Consider the following 19,198-nt stretch of genomic DNA (forward strand, 5'->3'; position numbering starts at 1 on the left):
ATGAAGGGCTAGATATAGTGATCAGGTATGCAACAATGGAATGTGTGGTACCACCATTGTTGCAATTAGATGAACGGATGGTGTGACCAACAATTTCAAAAAACTTATATATGATTAAGATGATAATGTAAAACATATAGATAATCATGTACATTATAGTCATGCATGATTGTGTTGTTAAAAGTAATCACTGATGCCTTCATACAAGTATTAACTCAATAATGGATGGCTAAAGCTACGTGCTTGATTTTTTCACTGTTAGATATCCCTTCAGCCTTTTGGCATACTGCAGTATGTACAATTTATGCATCATTTTGTCCTCGTGTCCCATTTCTTCTCCCTGACAGTGTAAGGTGTTGATTTTGTGGTAGCTAGCACATGATGCACTGATAGCTTTCCTACATTTGTAATTAAATCATCCATACTTTCTGGATTGACACTTCTCATAATGTTCTTCATTTGTAACACTCTGTAATAGGCTGAACATATCAGAAAAGGTAATGGCTACTTTACTTTTTCAGTAATTGGTAATAGTTGGGCACGTTCAGATAAAAACATTAAGTGTGGCACCGTTCTTTCTTTTGATGTGGTATGCACTGCTTCACCAGCCATAATAATGTTTAAAAAAAAGTAAACAAACAAGCCAGCCATAACAATGTTTAAAAACAAAGTAAACAAACAAGTATAGAATGGATAATCAGGTATTTTAAGTTTGATTAGGGATAATAGCCACAGAAAGAGGGGAAACAAGGGAGGTCACCTACACCTGCAGATTGTACTAGTGGAATTTAATCCCTAATTGAGCCATGGGTATAGACTAAAGTAGGGATTAAACGTCCACTAGTATATCTGCCAGGCGTAGCCTTGTTTCACTACTTTTTATGGTTATGTATGATCCCTAATTACTTGTAATAATGAAAAACAAACTATAGGATTCACATCCCCCGGCTTTAAATTCAACGATACTGTCATATATATTTCAAAGCAAAGTGCATAAGGAACATACAACACTTAACTGAAATATGTGTAGCTAACATGCCTATACCTAATGTAACAAATAACCATTATTAAGAGAAAGTGCATGACAATATAGCTTTAAGATCAAATATTTTGGCTCATAACAGACTTGCAGATTTAACCTAAATAGCATGCAAACAAGTCATACTGTAGAGCTTACGGCACTCCACCAAGTAATAGCTTGCTATAACATATTAAAAGAAGGTAAGGCAATGATAGTTGGCCACACTTAATAATAAGGAAAATTCAAGGAATAGGACTGATCGATACAACTAGATCGATGTACTATATATATATATATATATATATATATATAGTCAAGTACTTTAATAGGCCATTTGAAACTTTACAATAAGGTGAGATCCAACCATACAATAATATAACTGTATCAAAAGACACTTTAATCTCAGTTGTATATAAATTTATATACAAAAGTTCCCCATCTCTCATAATTGAGCTGTGCCTTGCTAAGACAGAATATGGCACAGAGGTGCATAGCCTGGTACCGCCTGTACTAACTACAAGTCTATGAAACTTGATTACTAGTCAATTTTTTTCAGGAAACAAGTGTATGGAGTGCGTGATTTATCAAATGCAAATTGAAAGAAATGAAATTTATTAAATTATTCAATGCATAACAGATTCAACTACAGATAACATCTATTTAAATTCTTACGTGGAGTATTAATAGTATTGTTAACAACAAAGTACAGCGTAGAATCACCTTCAACTTGTGACCTATACATGTTAAACACATACCATCATTCATTATGCATACATACATACATACATACATGGGTGGGCACCTACCAATAAGCAGCTGCAACTCCACTACTCACTGATATCCAAGAGTCTCCAAGATATGTCGTGACATATAGCTACAATTGCAGATATGAATAAGTTTTTTTGCTTTTTAATCCACTTATATGTTGTTCTTTTCAACAATTTATTTTTATTTTTAGCTAATTAAGTTTAATATTTCAATATTTAGATGCATTCTATTTTGCTGAGAATTATTATCATAACACATGCATGGTTATGATAATAAACCTGAACTGTCACTTTGCAGTGACAGTTCTATTAGCGTAATTGCAACTAATGACTGCTCTATGAGAGATTATTTTGATCATTCATGATGTCCCTGTTGCATAATAAGGCAAGTCTTGGCCCATCATGCATTATTTGATAATACAAGTGCAAATTGCTTGTTATTATTCTAGCATTTGGCTCCCTGTTTATGTCTTACTATTATTATATTAACAAAATTTTATAATGCAAAATTTTGAACACACGGTAGACACATGGTAGTGTGTCGTGTGACCAAGAAAGTAGGCGCGTCACACTGTGAGTATATTCACAGGAAGAAAAAAGAACACAATTTTCATGCATATGTAGTTCCATGCTCCCGACTTGAATTGGAATCATTTTTGCACTACACATGCCCTCCACCTTCACCACCCCACATACTAAATTTGGTAAGATTGGCTAACACAACCATGAGATACAATCCCTCAAAATTTGGCTCAATTTCTTTGTTTTTTTCTTCTTCATTTAAGAGGCTTGGGGAGCTTATTCTTTTTGCACACTTTACAGAAACCACTATGAAATGAAAATGCATTGATCAATTTTCTTGAATTTTGGTGATCTTTAAGAATGTATTGCAGCAAAATCACATGCTACCGAGTGTGGTGCAATCTAATAAATTATCATAGAGTTACGAATGATTATTTGCATTAAGAAAAGCCAATTTGCTGTCATACCTGCAGGGTAAACTACTTATGGAAATAACTTTAAAATCGCTATGCGTATAGGTTAACCATCATAGCTCAAATCTTTTGTGGTTTAAAAGAGATCGCATTGACAGTTATAGAGTTACAAGGCAAAAACCAAACCACTGTAAATTGCAGGGTTGAGATACTTTAATAGAATAGTCACTGTGGGGTGAAAAGGTGAATGAAAAATGTAACCGGATCTGCGAAAACCCGACACAATAGTGCATTTTTCGAATTCCTGTTTATTAAATATTTATAATATACTTAGCCGAGTGTATTCTCTAGCAAAGTTTCAGCCTTGTATGCCAATAACTTTCGGAGTTACAGCCCTACAAAGTAGCAACAACAGAAAAATCGATTTGTACAGCAAGTATTGGAAAAATAAATTACAGACACTTATTAAAACGGTTGTAACATACGAAAGGATGGATGTACTGGACTGACATTTTCACCATCGTGTTCGCAATGGATAGGGGAATCATTTACTGGGTAATGTTGTCCTTTTATCACCTTTCTTCACTGGATACAAAGGAAAAATTTGTAAAGAAAAATCAATCACGTACGATCGCTTCAACGTGACGTAAACAAATACTCATAACTTGCATATCCTTGGGTCTACTGCAATGTAACAAAGATTTTCTAACTCCTCTTGAGTAGGCGAATAAGATGATATTAGGTTTTTATTGCTAGTCCCTTCCTTCACTATGAAAGAGGTGTTCAAAAAATGTACGGAATTTTTTAAATAATATGCAAATATTTCACCAATTGTTTTCAATACTTTATACTGGCTTGCGCTATTGTGTCGGGTTTTCGCAGATCTGGTCACAAATGTTGCAAAAGTTTACCTGCATTCAAATCAGGGGCCTCCATACTGAACACCTAAATCCTTAACCACTTAGCCACTGCTATCTCAGCTGTTCTCCTCCTCACTTAATTTCTATTTTAAAATTTCTAGCTAAAATCTACTCAACAGTAAAAGTTTATAGTTTCATATAGATCTACCAATGGAAACTCTAGAATATTCTAGCTATGTATGTTCTACTAAAAATGTGTACTCTAATAGAGTATTACAAAAGTATTCGAATAAACTCTGCAATACAATAATTGTAAATTCTCTAGTATTTCATTGAATCAAAGCTGATATTATAGTCATTTTGGTACTGATTGTCGGGATCGTCAGGGTAATACACTATGATTAAGACCTACTTGCGCCAATAGTCATCATCATAATCATCATAATAAGTTCTATGCAAGCAAACTGTGACTTAACAGGCTGGAAATCATATTCTAGCATAAAAGGTACAGGATTTGCTTTGATTATTATGTTTTGCATGAAAAGTAGAGATACTCTATTAGAACAGTCACTGCAAAGTAAAAGATCCTAATAGACAGCTACAATCATGTATACCTAACTTAAAAAGAATTTACTTTGTTATAATACAATATTGTAGGGTACCTATAGCACTAGTTTGTCTTATATCATTGTTACTATATCTGTAGATAAGAACAATGATCTGTGTAAAAAATACCTCGAAGCCAGTTTATGGTTGGTTTTGGGGTATTTATATAAAAAAGAAGTGAAATCCACGAAAAAACAACCAAGTTGTATAAAAAGGGTGCAGCCTTCAAATGCCAGAGTAAAAAAAGAAGAGTGGTGGTCATGAATTGGCTGCAACGATGTTAATGAAAATCACCCAGGATTTTGAAGGCCGCACCCTTTTTATTCAGCTTGGCTGTTTTTGCATGGTTACATATTTACACAGAGCTTATCATTATTTTGAACTCCATTATTTGTCACACTAAAAACTTAATCCCAATCAAATTATAATTAGCAATCTATTACTTAATTTTTATCTTGAGTAATGGACTGGATACAGCATTTCCAGGGTGTTTTAAAAAAAAACATATTTGAGTTGATACAAAAGTTGAACACTGATCTGAATAATTTAATTTTTAAATTCACTTTCATTTTTAGTTTGTTAATCACCACACGGTCGTCATATATAGCAATACTATAAGACAACCAAATGTTCAAGATGACAGGACTATGTGGCTCTCCATAAAATCCACACATTATTACATGATTTTGTAATGTAGAAGATGTTGTTATTTGCTTGTTTTGAATATAGTAAGAAAATATAAAATATGATACAGGAACAGGGTACAAGTGGGAGGTAACAAAAATGGGACTGACTTGCTATCAGACTTGGAGACAAGAAATACTAAAACAAACAACTTCTTCAACTCTATATGTATTAGCACAGAAGAATTATAGCAAACAGCGTGTGTCTATGACCCACCGAGCAAAACCTGGCCATTTTTGTACATTCTTCAAATTCCATGCTATTGCTTTTCTGCTATCTATAGTAAAGGAGTGGATAGCCAAAGTTTCAACCTTTTGTGATGACATTTATGGAGTTATAGTGCTATGTACAGTTGAAACAGAAATAAACTCGATCTGTATAGCAACGATACGGCAAATAAATTACAGGCACTTACTTATTTAATTAATCATTACTCACAGCTGAAACAAGCTACAAAGTTAGGATATTTATTTTTCTTAGTCTGAACTGGCACATCAATCAAGGTATAGTGATTTTCTTGTACGTCTTTGTGTGGACAAAGAAGAAGGCCATTTCAACAATTTAATGATGACGGTAAACTTTATTTCTACCAAATTCTAAATAATTGCTCATAACTCATGTACCATACAGTGTATATATGAACATAAACAAAGATTTTCTTACTCCTGAACAGGAGAATCTGGTGGTGCATAGATTTTATTGATTTGAGTTTTGTTTCAGTACATACCAGAGATCAGAAACCGGTAAAAAGTTGACTTTTAGCAGTAGCGCATAAAATTTTTATGTAGCACACATATTTTTACTCAGTTTATTTCAAAACATTTTTATAGCAAAATTGAATTTTGCAAAGACATCAGTTTTCAATCAGCAGATCACAATTATTGACTGCCTCTACCTTAGTATACTATAATAATAATTACCATATTTACTCGATTTGTGCTGCACCCTTGAACAGTACCGCACTACAGTACTATTCGAAGGTCTTTACGCTTGTTCCTGAAATAATTTTAATTGTACCACACCCTTGAATAGTACCGCACTATACTTTTGTAATTACTCTTTACTAGTGCTCTCATACCTTTAGTATTAATCTACATCTTGATTTAGGGAAGGCATTGTCCTGGTAAAACTTAAACGGCTGTCACATAATCGAAATTTCGGATATTAGTTAGTAAATTGACCACGTAGCACGAGGCGTGACATGGTTGTGCTACAAGGACTTGAGTGAAAGAAAAGTCTTGCATAATAGAAGTAAGTAGCAACGTGTTGTGATTGTTTTATAAAACTATAATGTAGAATAGCTATAGCAGTGGCAGGTTTAAAATATTAGTAGTGCACCCTCGAATAATACCACAGTGTGGCACTATTCGAAGGGTTTTATCCTTATGTTTGGGCAAAAAAATAATAGTACCCTGGGGCACAAATCGAGCAAATACAGTATATATTTCAGTTGTACAATTGTTAAACTATCCTTTAAAGTTACATGATCTATACATTAATAATAATCTTACCGTATTGTTTAAATTATCCATGACAAATATGTTATTGCTGTCATGGTAGGAAAACTGAAGAACACTTGGTTGAAATTGTAGATAACGAATAATGTAAGTTTCTCCAGCATCGGTTGTTATGTAAATTCGTTTGTTGACAATATCACTAAAAGTCAGCTGTTCAAAATAGATTACACACCACACCAGTTTTAAAATTATGGCACACAGTGGCTGAGGAAGCCATACTATACCAGTGTGTTACCAACAAGAGCAATAAAAACACAATATGCATGACCAGAATTTTCTTCCATACACTTTATAACAGTCACATTCAAACACATAATCTAAAGTTTAGCACGGATATAAGAGGGCTGAATCCAGGGTTTGGCAAGGGGGGTGCACCCAGATAGTAGGTATATATGGAGCAGGGAGTCTGGGGGCACAGCCCCCAAGAAGCTAAAGGTATTTCATATGTTTCAGGACTAAAAATTTTGATGCAGAGTGGTTTTATCCACAATATTGCTTTCTCTAAGTGGACTACAATAATCAAGAGTTGTACCGTATAGCCTAAGTATTTTGAGGGGGAAAAGTTTTGCTGATTTCACGGTTTTGGGTGTCATTAGCAAAAATTTTACCCTTGAAATATTTAGACCTCCATATACTCTATACATTTTGGGAGCGTTTGTAAATCCACAAAAATTTTATTTTTAGCAACATTGCTCAACCTCGAAAAATTTGCCTCTTGAAATATTTAGGCTATACTGCTTAAAATATATAAGGTAAACTGCTTAAGGGAATAAGCAATATCTTTGCTGGCAGTTTAAAGAGTAAAAGGCATGGAGCTATAGCATGAAAACTAACTTTCCTGCATTAAAAGCATGATTGTGTTACTAAATGAAAGTGCCATACACACAGACCCACAGACTTCCACACTTGACACCAACATCATTGCCAGCTTTCAATTCTTCTTTTCCTTTTATATAAATGAAGGCTCTAGCATAAATCTACAAAGATTTAGTAGTTTAACAGCTATATACAGTTCCACTTCTAAAAAATTAAAGTTAAAAAAAAAGCGTGCTGTTCTATGGACATGCAAAATAATAATTCCATTAAAGCACCACTATTTATTATAAAGATACTAAGACTACATGGAACCCTTGGAACCCCACCCCGGGATCAGCAACTGTACTTTATTACATGAATATCATTTTTGACTTTCAATATGAAGAGCATCAGAACTATATTCAGCAAGATATCTTTTGTTGCATCTATCATACGTTATTATGGAACAGGAAAACAAAATAGACCAAAACAATAGTATATGAGGATATCACAACAACATACTTAGCAAAAATTACAAGAATTGAAATTATTATACCATGATAGAATCTCTTGAAACATATATCTTATCAACTACTGCATCAGGGAGTAATTTGTTTGTCTCATTCACCAAAGTGCCATCATCCTGTGACCTATGCGTACAAGACAGCATTTCATAGTACTATCATACAGTACTGTATATTAGGGAACATGAAGGATTGGTGAGCTTTTCTGGCTAAAAATATCACCCTAAAACCAGCCTCACAATGCCTTCATGATGCCTTTACAGTATTGGTTAGGTGTGAACAAGACCAAAAGTGCCTTCATTATGACCTGAAATGCTTCCAAAAAGCTGCTACGAAATTTTAAAATAATTATTTAGTGGAATTTTCTACTGACCGGCTGACTGACTGACTGACTAAGTGACTGATCAGATGAGTGCAACTTGATAACGGCTAAGGCTACAGGCTTGATTTTTTTCACTGTTTGACATTGTTTCTTCCAGAGACATGCCTATTGGCATACCGCAGTACATACAATGCATGCATCATGCATGGACTTACCTTTGTCCTGCTTTGTGTCCCATTTCTTTTTGCTGACAGTCAAAGGTGTCGATTTGTGGTTGGCTTCCCTACGTTTGTAAACTGGAATCATCTCTATTTTCATGGTGCATGGCTACAGAGGCACTTCTCTTATTGTTCCTAGTTTGTAAGGCTGTGAAACAGACTGAACATAGCCGAATGTGAAGAATAGTGGCCACTTTCCAAGTCAGTAATTGATATTTGGGGTGTGCAAATTTTCTCTGTATTTTTTGTGGTGACTATATTGATTGCAGAGGCGCTTCTCCTTCATTTGCAGTGCTGTGTAATGGACTGAATATAGCTGAAAGCAAAGCATAATCGCCACTTCACTTTCGAGTCAGAAATTGATAGCTGGGGTGCACGTTCAAATAAAAACATTAACTATGGCACCCTCATTTCTTTTGATGCAGTATGCACAGGTTTACCAGTCATAATAATAATAATACTAATAATAATGCCACAAAAAGTAAACAAACAACTATAAGGGATGATAGAAGAAAAATAGGGAAATAAGGGAGGTCATGTACAATTGCAGATATATCAGTGGACATTTAATTCCTGATAAACATTTAATTCCTGATTAAATGTCCACTAGAATATTTGCAGGTGTAGCTAGGTGACTTCCCTTGTTCCTTACTTTTTTTCTATGATCCCTAATCAAACTTGAAAATCCTTATAATTGTTAATATTAACACTGTCCAGTTAGAAATTTGTAAGAGCTCTTCTAGTTTCGTTAGCTACCAGTGCAAGATCATAAAGCAAAGTAACTTAATTTTATACATTATATCAAGACACACAATAGTGTATCGTGCAGCCAAGAAAGCTGGCATACCACACCCCATGCATATATTGACAGGAAGAATAAAATACAATTTTCATGCCTACGTATATAGCATATATATATTCTGATTACCTTGAAATTTAGTACAGACAAAGGCTGTAGATTCATGTACTAAGTTTGCAATGAATCTGATAAATAACCATTGTGCCATGAACATTTATTTGCTGCTTATTTGTCTTAAAAATATTGATCTTTTGTCACAACTACAGGGTATATAAACCATTTCTGGGAATAGTTTGAAATTGGGTGTGTGCATAGGATGGCCATTGTAGCAGTGCTTTTCTTCTATGATTTGAAAAACAAAGGAGTAATAACTACAGAGTTACAAAGAAAAAGCAAACAACTGTAAATCACAGGGTTGAGATACTCCAATAGAACAGTCACTGTGGGGTAAAACAGTGCATGAAAAAGTCAAAAACAATTTACCAGAGTTTGAACCAGACTGAACACCTAAATCCTTAACCATGGAGCTACTGCTATCACTGTTGATCACCTTACCTAATTTCTACTACATAAGTGAAAATTCCAGCTGAGATCTACTTAATAGTATCTAATGCAAAATAACCAAGATGTGAAAAAAGGCATGGCCTTCCAGGAATAGGTTAGCATGAAAAAGACATAATATCAAAAAAGGTTGTCATTTATAATGCCATTTAATTTGAGACTTTACAAGTAGACCCAGTGCCCATACAAAAAATTGTTCAGTCAAGACACTGACATTAGTAGCAGGGGTAATAGAATAAGCTAAAGAGTGGGAGAGAAATGTAGCCATGGGTGGTGAAACAGGTGGCATTTGGATACATAATATGGGTGCATGCTGTTGTATCAGTATTTATATGGAGTTTGAATAGTTTAAGATAGCGTAGCTATGAGATTATATTTACCAATACTTGCACAGTGACTTGTGTTATACTATGCATTTATAAAAAAAAGATGAAAAGGTCTGTTCTATACAGTGCTGCTGGACTGCTCTATTAAAGTATCTCAATATCGTTTTATATAAAGAGTGTAGGAGAAGAATATTATTGGCTAGAGCTGAAAAAGTGTATCAAATTTAGCATTTGAGCAGTATGTACAATGAGTGAATAATTGAATATGTAATTTAGTTTGCAATTGATTTCTAATACTGGTATTTCTCTGTTTAAAGTCCTAAAAATACAATACCTTTATAAAAGGTTAACTACTTAGTCTAAATCATAAACTATCTTGGCATCATCACATTGACTCGGTATGTCATAAAGCCAACCGTATTCTGGGATTTCTTATACGTGACATGTACAATCTTTTCAAGATATATACCTCTGTGAACGTAGCTATAAACAACTGAATGCTAGATTACTGCTTCTCCACATGGAATCCATACCATCATATATATCACAATCAAACAATTTGAAATGATTCAACACAGGGCTGCACAGTTTGTTACAAATAACCCATGGTGAAGAGACCATCATTATAGTATCCCTGCATTATTAGACCAGATAAATTGGCCTACTCTACAAGATTTGGTTGCTACAAAATAGTTCGGAGTGTACAAATTTTGTTTGACTAAGGTCTGACTGATTTTCAACCTGGATCAAAATAGTCCAAATTTTTTTGTGCCTGAAGTTACAGTATTTTGTGTTCTATGGTATGTTGAAGAAATTTGCAGACATTTGTTATAATTTGTTCATAGAGAAATTGCCTGCTGGAACAGACATGCTCAATATATTTCTATTGAAACACTATCAGTAAAAAATTAATTACTGTGTACTGCCTACCTCGTGTTCATTGGGTGATTTTCTGGGTGTGATATGTGTAGGGAAACTCTTTGCAAGTACAATGATGCTAATATAAACCAAATTCATGGAAATCGTGGCACGTCAAAATGGCCTAACCCAAAGCATTCCAACCTGCATATTGTTTTGAGCACTTTTCGTCTCTTAGCACACCGAATTTTAATTATCTCACGTGAGTGAACATCTTGTTATAAGGAAAATCACGATGCCTATGATGCACCAATTATTGGCATGGGGTACCTATTATCAGCAAATTATTGACCAATTATCAGCACAATGTGCGATTTTGTGTGTAACTACATGATGCCTTGTTGGTTCTTTGTGAAATTTTTCTGGGAGGTGCAGTCCTTGGATAACTCCGTTTCCCAGAAGTTTTATGAAGATGAGACCAGCCGTTCAAGAGATATTTAGGTTAGATGTAAAAGCATACCGGTTTCCAATATAAAATTATTTTTATGCAATCCCATGCTTACCCAGCATAGCTTGTATAGTGCTTTAACAACAATAATCACCAAATGAAAATGATTCTAAGAAATGTTTTAGAGGATATAACAGCCCATTGTGGAACTAGGTAGCCTTCATTATACTCTGTAGCTTCTATAGTTTACAAGTGCTGATAATTGGCAACTTACGCTACGCAAGGAATAATTGAATATTTTAGTGTATAGATGTGGGCAGTGGACGGTAAACAGAGAATTTATTTGGAGTGAAAAGAAAAAAAAATTGAATTAGCTCTAGCCAGTTAGTCTACAGTGTTTCCATGAATGACAAACTAATAATGTCCATTTAACAAACTAATTCATATGCCACTTTAGGTTGTGTATCTGCCTGCATTGCCATGCCTCAGATTCTTCAACATTTTTTTTTAAATCATGGAAAACAACACCAGCCAAAAAGCTGTTTTTTAGCTGTGCCCTAAGAACACAATCAACAAGTAATCTACACGCATATAGCTAGCTAGCTAGCTACACACACACACACACACACACACACATGCACGCACGCACACACACACACACACACACACACACACACACACACACACACACACACACACACACAATCACAATTAAATTACATCATGGGAACAGTCACTACTGTGCATGTAACACAATTATAGTCTGTTCACATTCACCTGAACCCTCCTTTCTTGTAATAACTCATGTTACATGGACCAGCTGCCCAAACATTTAGTAGCACTGTGAAGCCCTTTAAATGCCAGAACTGTTAATCAAAAAAGCCCTCTGATAGGGACAAGAATAAGGGAGTTATGAGGCTTTTAAAATATCCCATACATTTAGTATGGACAATTTGACAATTCAGGCACGCAAGCATATGTTTACAACATGAAAATGTAAACATGAAAACATGTTTACAAAACCATTGGGAGTCACCACTTTGATATTAGCTACTATCTTTGGCTGGGGTTCAGGGGCTCAGGTGAATGCATGCTGAAAATGTAATGAACAGGGTACTGAATTTTTTAAAGTTTCGCTAGTTAGCTACCTACAGAAAGAAAATGTAATGAAAAGTTTGATGTCATTAAAATAGTATGAACTAATTGTGAAAAATAATATTATGAACACCATTAAACCACTGAAAACCTTTTCATTGGTTTTCCATTAGCTATAGCACTACTGACTCAAAATTAAATTTCATTATATTTGTGACTGTCTCAGCGAAAACCCATCTAGTTTGCACAAGCATGCGTATTGAGAAAAACAAAAAAAATTTAAAAAGTGAAATTACACGTATTGTAAAGAAAATTTTATGCAAGTTTTAATCGAGCCATTACTCAGGAAAGGAAGTGTTAAATTGATTAAACCTATATACCATCTTATTCGCCTACTCATGGGGAGTTCGAAAATCTTTGTTTCGTTTCTGTAGCCCCAATGGTTATTGTTTACGATGCAGTAGACGTAAACAAAAATCGTCACCGTTTCTTTAATAAAGTTGCCTTCATACGCCTATGCGCAAGTAACTGCAGGGCTAAAACTATACCTTGGTTGATCTGCCGAACACTGTAAGCCAAATTCCAACTTTGTAGACTAATCCAAATGGAAGTTATGGCTGCTATGGTAAGCGTCTGTACTTTATTTTTGTACAGTCACAGTATAAAAAATCAATTTCCTTGCTTTTCCTACTTTCTAGCACTGTAATTCCAAAACTACTCACCATAATCAACTGAAATTTTGGTGAACCATTCCTTGGACTCATGATGCAGATAATGCTGGGAAAATAAAAGGAAGTTTGGTAGTTGTGCGAACTAGACAGGTTTTCACTGAGATGGTCACATTTTCATGACATTTTATTTAACTACAACCACTAAAAAGTATTTCAGGAAAATTTTATTTCATTACATTTTAATAAACTGCAGCTTCCAATGAAATTGATTTTCATTAATACATTTTCCTCCTTAAATTTCAGCACCACACAGTGCTTCATAGGCAGTCTGTTCCAAATGGCAACAGTGCAATCCCCACCATTTATATTTATCATCACTCATCTGAGCATATGGTCGACCGGCCAGCAGCTTGTGGTCGACTGCATGTAGCTAACCATTTTTAGACCTTTTTGTGGTGGATTTGGTAGATTTTGGAGGTGTCTATACTTACTTAGTCCCTTTTCATGTTTATTACGTGCACCTTCCCTGGTAGCGCTGACAAAGCATTAATTAATTTTAAATCTGTAACTGTTGTTACAGGTGGAGCAATGCTCTACTAGCTAATTAATGATACATTTCTCTGTTACAAGCAGCTGTCAACAGTGTTAAGGTACAACAACTACATAAAGGATCTAAATAAGTTAGACTTCAGACCACAGGGGCCTAAGTAATTTAGTAACCCTCAGGCCCTGTAGTAGCGCCTTCGCTTCGCTCAGGCACCACAACACAGGGCCATTGGTAGGGTTGGCAATGCAAAAATCAACCTCTACAGTTTCTCCTCCAACTCTGTGTGATCAATCCTACCCAAGTCTACGTCAAAACCATAGGATAATAATACGATGATTCTCCTTGCTGCTTCTGTAGCGCGCATTTTATTTTTCACGATTTCTCAGGTTTTTTAAAATAAAAATCGGCAGCAGTATCTCGAGAACTAATCAACATCATTAACAAAAGACACATCATACGTGATACACAAGTGCTCTAATTAGAACAGTATCCTATGCCTCCCCCTAAGCATTTGGGAGTGTGAGATTACCTAATTACAAAATCACAAATGCTAATTAACAAAAAAAAAATTTACAATAATTGTAAAATTGAAAAGTCAGTTCCAAGTGGGGTCTTCAATCAGATGATTAGGTGGTTGCCTGATCCATGTTGAACGACGGAGTTCTTGGGTTGCCTGGGAAGCAGGGGAATCTGGCAATGTAGTACATGTTGGCATAGACAGAGGAACTCTACTGCGTATAAAGCAGCGGTTTCGCACTAACACCCTGCCGCTGGATGTTTCGATGCAATATTTGCGGTTAGGTGATATAGCTGTGATAATGCCATAAATATCCCAAAGTTTGGTACGGGGAGTTTGGACAGCAACATTGGAGCCAATTTCTATCTCTGTAAGGGGATGAGCATGTAGATTGTAATAAGTTGCAGAGGATTGCTGCGTGGCTTCTGCTTGCTGCTCAGATGCTTCAGCTTTACGCTGCCACTCTTGTGAAAATGAGCGTCTATGTGTGGGTAAGGTGTCCTGGACAGGATGGCCATAAAGCTTTTGGGCTGGGGATAACCCGTCCTTACGTGAAGGAGTATTTCTGTATTGAAGGAGAACGCGACAGAACTTAATGTGGTCCAGAGAGCGACCTTTCCAGGATGTATAAATAATCTTTTTCATCGATTTGATGGTTGATTCAACCTTTCCGTTACTTTGGGGGTAGTGCAGGAATGAGGTGTTGTGACGAAACCCCCATTGCAGTGCAAATTGGGTGAATTTATGAGAGGTGAATTGTGGTCCACCATCGGACCAAAGAATGTCTGGAATAGCAGTCCTGCAGAATGCTTGTCTCAGTTCTGTGGTGATTTGAGATGTGGTGGTGTTATGTGTCATAGGAATAATGTCAGGCCAGTCAGTGTGACAATCCACCATAACCAGATATTCTTGGACAGCATATGAGCATAGGTCCACGGCAACTTCCTGAAATGGTTGAGAGGGTCGTGGTTTCTGGATGATGGGTTCCTTGTTGTTGGGTGGTAAATGGTCTTGACACTGTTGACAGTTCAGTATGATATTATCGATATCATTATCTAGACCCGGCCAATAGATGGTCAAACGGGCACGTTGTTTGGTTTGCAGTGCTCCTTGGTGGGCCTCATGTAAGTTTGTAAGCACTTGGTGACACATACGTGACGGGATAAGGAGTCTACATCCATATACAATGAGGTCATCATCTACAGTTAATTGCTGGTGAATATTCCAGTATCGTCTGCAGGATTCAGGTAGTTGTTTACGGTGCTTGGAGAAACCATTTAATATAAAGGTTCGCAGCAGCTGATATTCCTCATCTTGTTCGGCGTGTTTGCGTAATTCTTGCAAGCGTAGGCTTTCAGATTGTGTGTCAGTGATGGCGCGAAGTTCAGTGAAGGACATCTCAGGATTGTTATGGATGTCTATTTCAGCAAGTGTTTCAGTTGGCTGAGGAACACAGATAGGGTGGCGTGAAAGAGCAACTGGGGCATTGTTGTTAGCACCCTTAAACCACTGTGTAGTGAAATTATATGCCATCAGTCGTGTTTTCAGTCTTTGAAGGCGTGGGTTTTCAATTCCATCGAGGCGATGATTGTTGAGAATTGGGATTAAAGGGTTGTGGTCTGTAATGATGGTGAAATGCTGTAACCCTGTGAGAAACAGCTTGCATTTAGAGACGGCCCAACATATGGCTAGCATTTCAAGCTCAATAACTGCATAACGAGATTCGGTGTCAGTGAGGAATCGTGACCCTGCCTGGATGAGGTTCCAGGTGCCTGCTGTGTTTTGCTGGAGTATGAATCCCAGGCCATGGCGACTGGCGTCTGTACACAGACGGGTGGGCTTGTTAACATCAAAGTAGGAGAGAACCGGTGCAATGGTGAGAGAATTTTTAAGAATAGTGAAAGCTTGCTGGTGGTCAGGTGACCAGACGAAATCATTCTTAGTGCTGAGAAGTGGACGTAATGGTGTTAGTAAAGGTGCTGTGGTGTTTGTGCTGGATGAGAGTTGATTGACCAAGCCAAAGAATGATCGCAAATCAGTTCTGTTGGTGGGGGTAGGGAATTTTGTGATGGCCTCAGTGATGGAGTAATCGACCTGGTATCCGTCTGCTGATAAGGTAAATCCAGCAAAAGTCACTTTGTTTTGACTAAATTTGCACTTCTCTAGATTCAATACTATGTGTTTGTCTGCACAGCATTGGAGAAACTGTCTGACATGAGTGGCATGTTGAAGTTCATTGTCATCATAAATAATGATATCATCGACTACTCGACGGAAGCCTGTCAGGCCCACAAATGCCTCAGTCTTATGGCGATCATAATGCTCCGATATTGAACAGATACAATACGGGGCTTGCAAGTACTTAAATCGGCCAAAGGGCGTGATGAAGGTCATAAGGAGTTGGCTGTCTGGGTCTAAAGGGCATTGGTGGTAACCTTTCATGGCGTCCAGAACAGTAAAGAATTTAGCCTTAGTGGCTGCAATATCTGCCACTGCTTGGGCTGGAGTGGATGATTGGTATTGCTCTCGTCTTACAAACCGATTAAGATGCGAGAGGTCAATGCACATTCTAATCCGATCTGTATTCTTTTTCGGAGTGACTACGATTGGAGCACACCATTCAGTTGCAGCAGTGACTGGTGCTATAATGTGCCGGGATTCTAAGAGGTCCAGTTCCGCCTTCAACTTATCTCTATATGCGAATGGTATAGATCGAGGAGTGTTGACACGGAATGGCTTAACATCATCAGTTAGGGAGATGTGGAATTGTTCCCCTTCCATGCTCCTTATCTGTCCATCAAAGACAGTGGGATATGCTAACATTGCTTGTTGGAGAGTAAGGGGAACTATGAAATTACTAGGAGTATGTGGCAAAGTGATTTCATGTACTGTCGGAGTTGACATGGGGTTAGGGTAACATGGAGGTAAGATTCGAAGAGCTTTACATACCTTCCAGGAGAGGATGGTACCAGGAATGTCAGGGTAGACGTGCAAGTCATCATGATATTCTGTACTGCCAAGGCGGAATGTGACTGGCAGTCTTCCTAATGGAAACATCTTGGCTCCATTGACTGCTTTGGAGATGACTGTTGAAGGCAGGAGGGTATTAATCTGTTCATTAAGGGTGGACAGTATTGCTTTTCCAGTTGCTGAGATGTCGGCACCAGAGTCAGGGAGGGCTTTGGTGTTGCAGGAGCCATGATGACATCTAGATTGACTAATGGTGCTGGGTCAGAGAAGGCTACGTGTTGAATGTTGTCTAGCGTAGGGTGAGTTGGGTCATCAGTAGCAGCAGAGAGGCTACGGTGTCCTGCATGCGGTGTACGCTGTTCTGTATTAGTAAAGGGAGCATGCTGCCTAGATGGCTTACTCCGACAGGCTTTGGCGAAATGGCCAACTTTTTGGCAATTGAAGCAAATCTGGCTATAGGCTGGGCATTGGGTTCGGCCAGCTGGATGGGATACAGCACCACATCCTTGACATGTAGATGTTGAGGAATAAGATTTCTGGTTTTGTGGTTTTTGAAGTGCAGCTATTGATTCTGGATTATGTAACTTAGCACGCTGCTTCTTTGCAGCTTCCTGTACTTGACATTTGTGCACAGCTGTAGCCAATGTAAGGTTGGTCTCTTGCAAGAGATCCTCCACTGTATCTGCATCTAATAGGCCTTCGATGATTTGGTCCCTGATGTTCTTCTGAGTACAGGCGTCGTAGCAGAAGTTGCATGTTTTTACCAGCTCACGGAGGGACACAAGGAAATCATCGAACAATTTGCCAACTTGTTGGGTGCGTCTGCGAAAGTTCCTTCGCTCTACCGTTTCGTTTACGTGGCCATCTATGTATCGTTTGATGGCGCTAATTATAGAGGCAACACTCGCTCTTTCTTCGTCGGTTAAACCAAGGTTTTGAACAACTGACAAGGTGTCAAGGGAGAAGAAAAGAGTGAGTACTTGTACCTGTTTGGCTGCGTCTTGGTCGGCAAGTCCAGACAAACTGCAGTAGGAGTCCCACTGTAGCTTCCATGCTGCAAAATCGGATCCACGGTCCACCTGTAGGTCCAACTTCAGGAGGTCTCCTTGACGGAAAGTATATGTCGTTATGGTTCTGGGTGACGGGTGAACAGGTCTGGTATACTGATCGATCTACTGGGGAGAAATGGCGGCAAAAACAACTCTTAGACAAGTAACACGTAACCTTTCTGGGTGCCTCTTGCCGGCACCAGGGAACCAGTTGGCGGGTTAGGATAGTATTAAAGTCACTACTATCTATAAGGGTTCTGCAGTAGTTCGCAGCGCCATGTGAGAACTAATCAACATCATTAACAAAAGACACATCACACGTGATACACAAGTGCTCTAATTAGAACAGTATCCTACAGTATCAACGATGCTGCTTAGCGTGCTTCAATGTTTCCATGAATGGTACATTACATGTTGGCCATCATACTATCGAAAACGGATGCGTAGTCTTGAGGATACGGATGCTGCGAGTTTCTAAATCATAGCGTGAGTGAGAGCATCAGCTTGCGTTGGCACGTAAACAGTGTAAAGCTCCACTTAATAAGGTCCAAAAAGGTGTATGAGAGTTAGTAAAACAACTTTGGACTTTGTTATGTGAGTTTCAGTGGGTTGATTTTTCATTACAGACCCGTAAAGTGCCGTTTTAGCAAAAATGAAGTACAGCGAATCACCTTTAAGTAAGTGTATTTTGTAGAGCATGTCACCCAATAACCCAAAAAAGTACAGGACAACCTTCTAGATGTTCCTGCCCATTTTTATGAATATGAGCCGAAATCCGTCAAAATTTATGACACGGCTATACCCCAAACAGAAGGCATTTGGTCTCTACCGCACCCACCGCTTAAAAACTAGACCGTTGGTGGGCTCCATCTCCTAAGTAACATATTAATCTAAAGGCAGTCGATTTTTTCGTTGCCAACCCTACCATTGGGTTACTAAATTACTTAGACCCCTGTGGTCTGAAGTCTAACTATCACATAGTATACAATACATATGCATTGATGTTTGCATACCTGAACAAATTGTTTCTGGACTCTCCATTATTGCGGGTATCTTTTGTAATCACAAACAAACGCTGACAATAAACGGTATACTGAATTATTTCAGA

At 37.5% G+C, this 19,198-nt stretch overlaps 1 protein-coding gene across 3 annotated transcripts in view; it reads right to left on the reverse strand.

Annotated features, from left to right (window-relative positions):
- Positions 1 to 19,198, reverse strand: part of LOC136237147 (uncharacterized) — a 68,830-nt gene that overhangs the window by 48,518 nt on the left and 1,114 nt on the right. For all 3 annotated transcript variants that reach the window (XM_066027455.1, XM_066027454.1, XM_066027453.1), the window contains exons 2-6: positions 19,104 to 19,165; positions 7,742 to 7,835; positions 6,385 to 6,540; positions 1,828 to 1,895; positions 1,694 to 1,755 (exon numbers count right to left, since the gene is read on the reverse strand). In XM_066027455.1, coding sequence (XP_065883527.1) covers positions 1,694 to 1,755; positions 1,828 to 1,895; positions 6,385 to 6,540; positions 7,742 to 7,835; positions 19,104 to 19,165 — 442 coding nt within the window. The remainder of the gene's footprint in view (positions 1 to 1,693; positions 1,756 to 1,827; positions 1,896 to 6,384; positions 6,541 to 7,741; positions 7,836 to 19,103; positions 19,166 to 19,198) is intronic.

The sequence above is a fragment of the Dysidea avara genome, chromosome 10 (assembly GCF_963678975.1).
Source record: "Dysidea avara chromosome 10, odDysAvar1.4, whole genome shotgun sequence".
Classification (NCBI taxonomy): Eukaryota; Metazoa; Porifera; class Demospongiae; order Dictyoceratida; family Dysideidae; genus Dysidea; species Dysidea avara.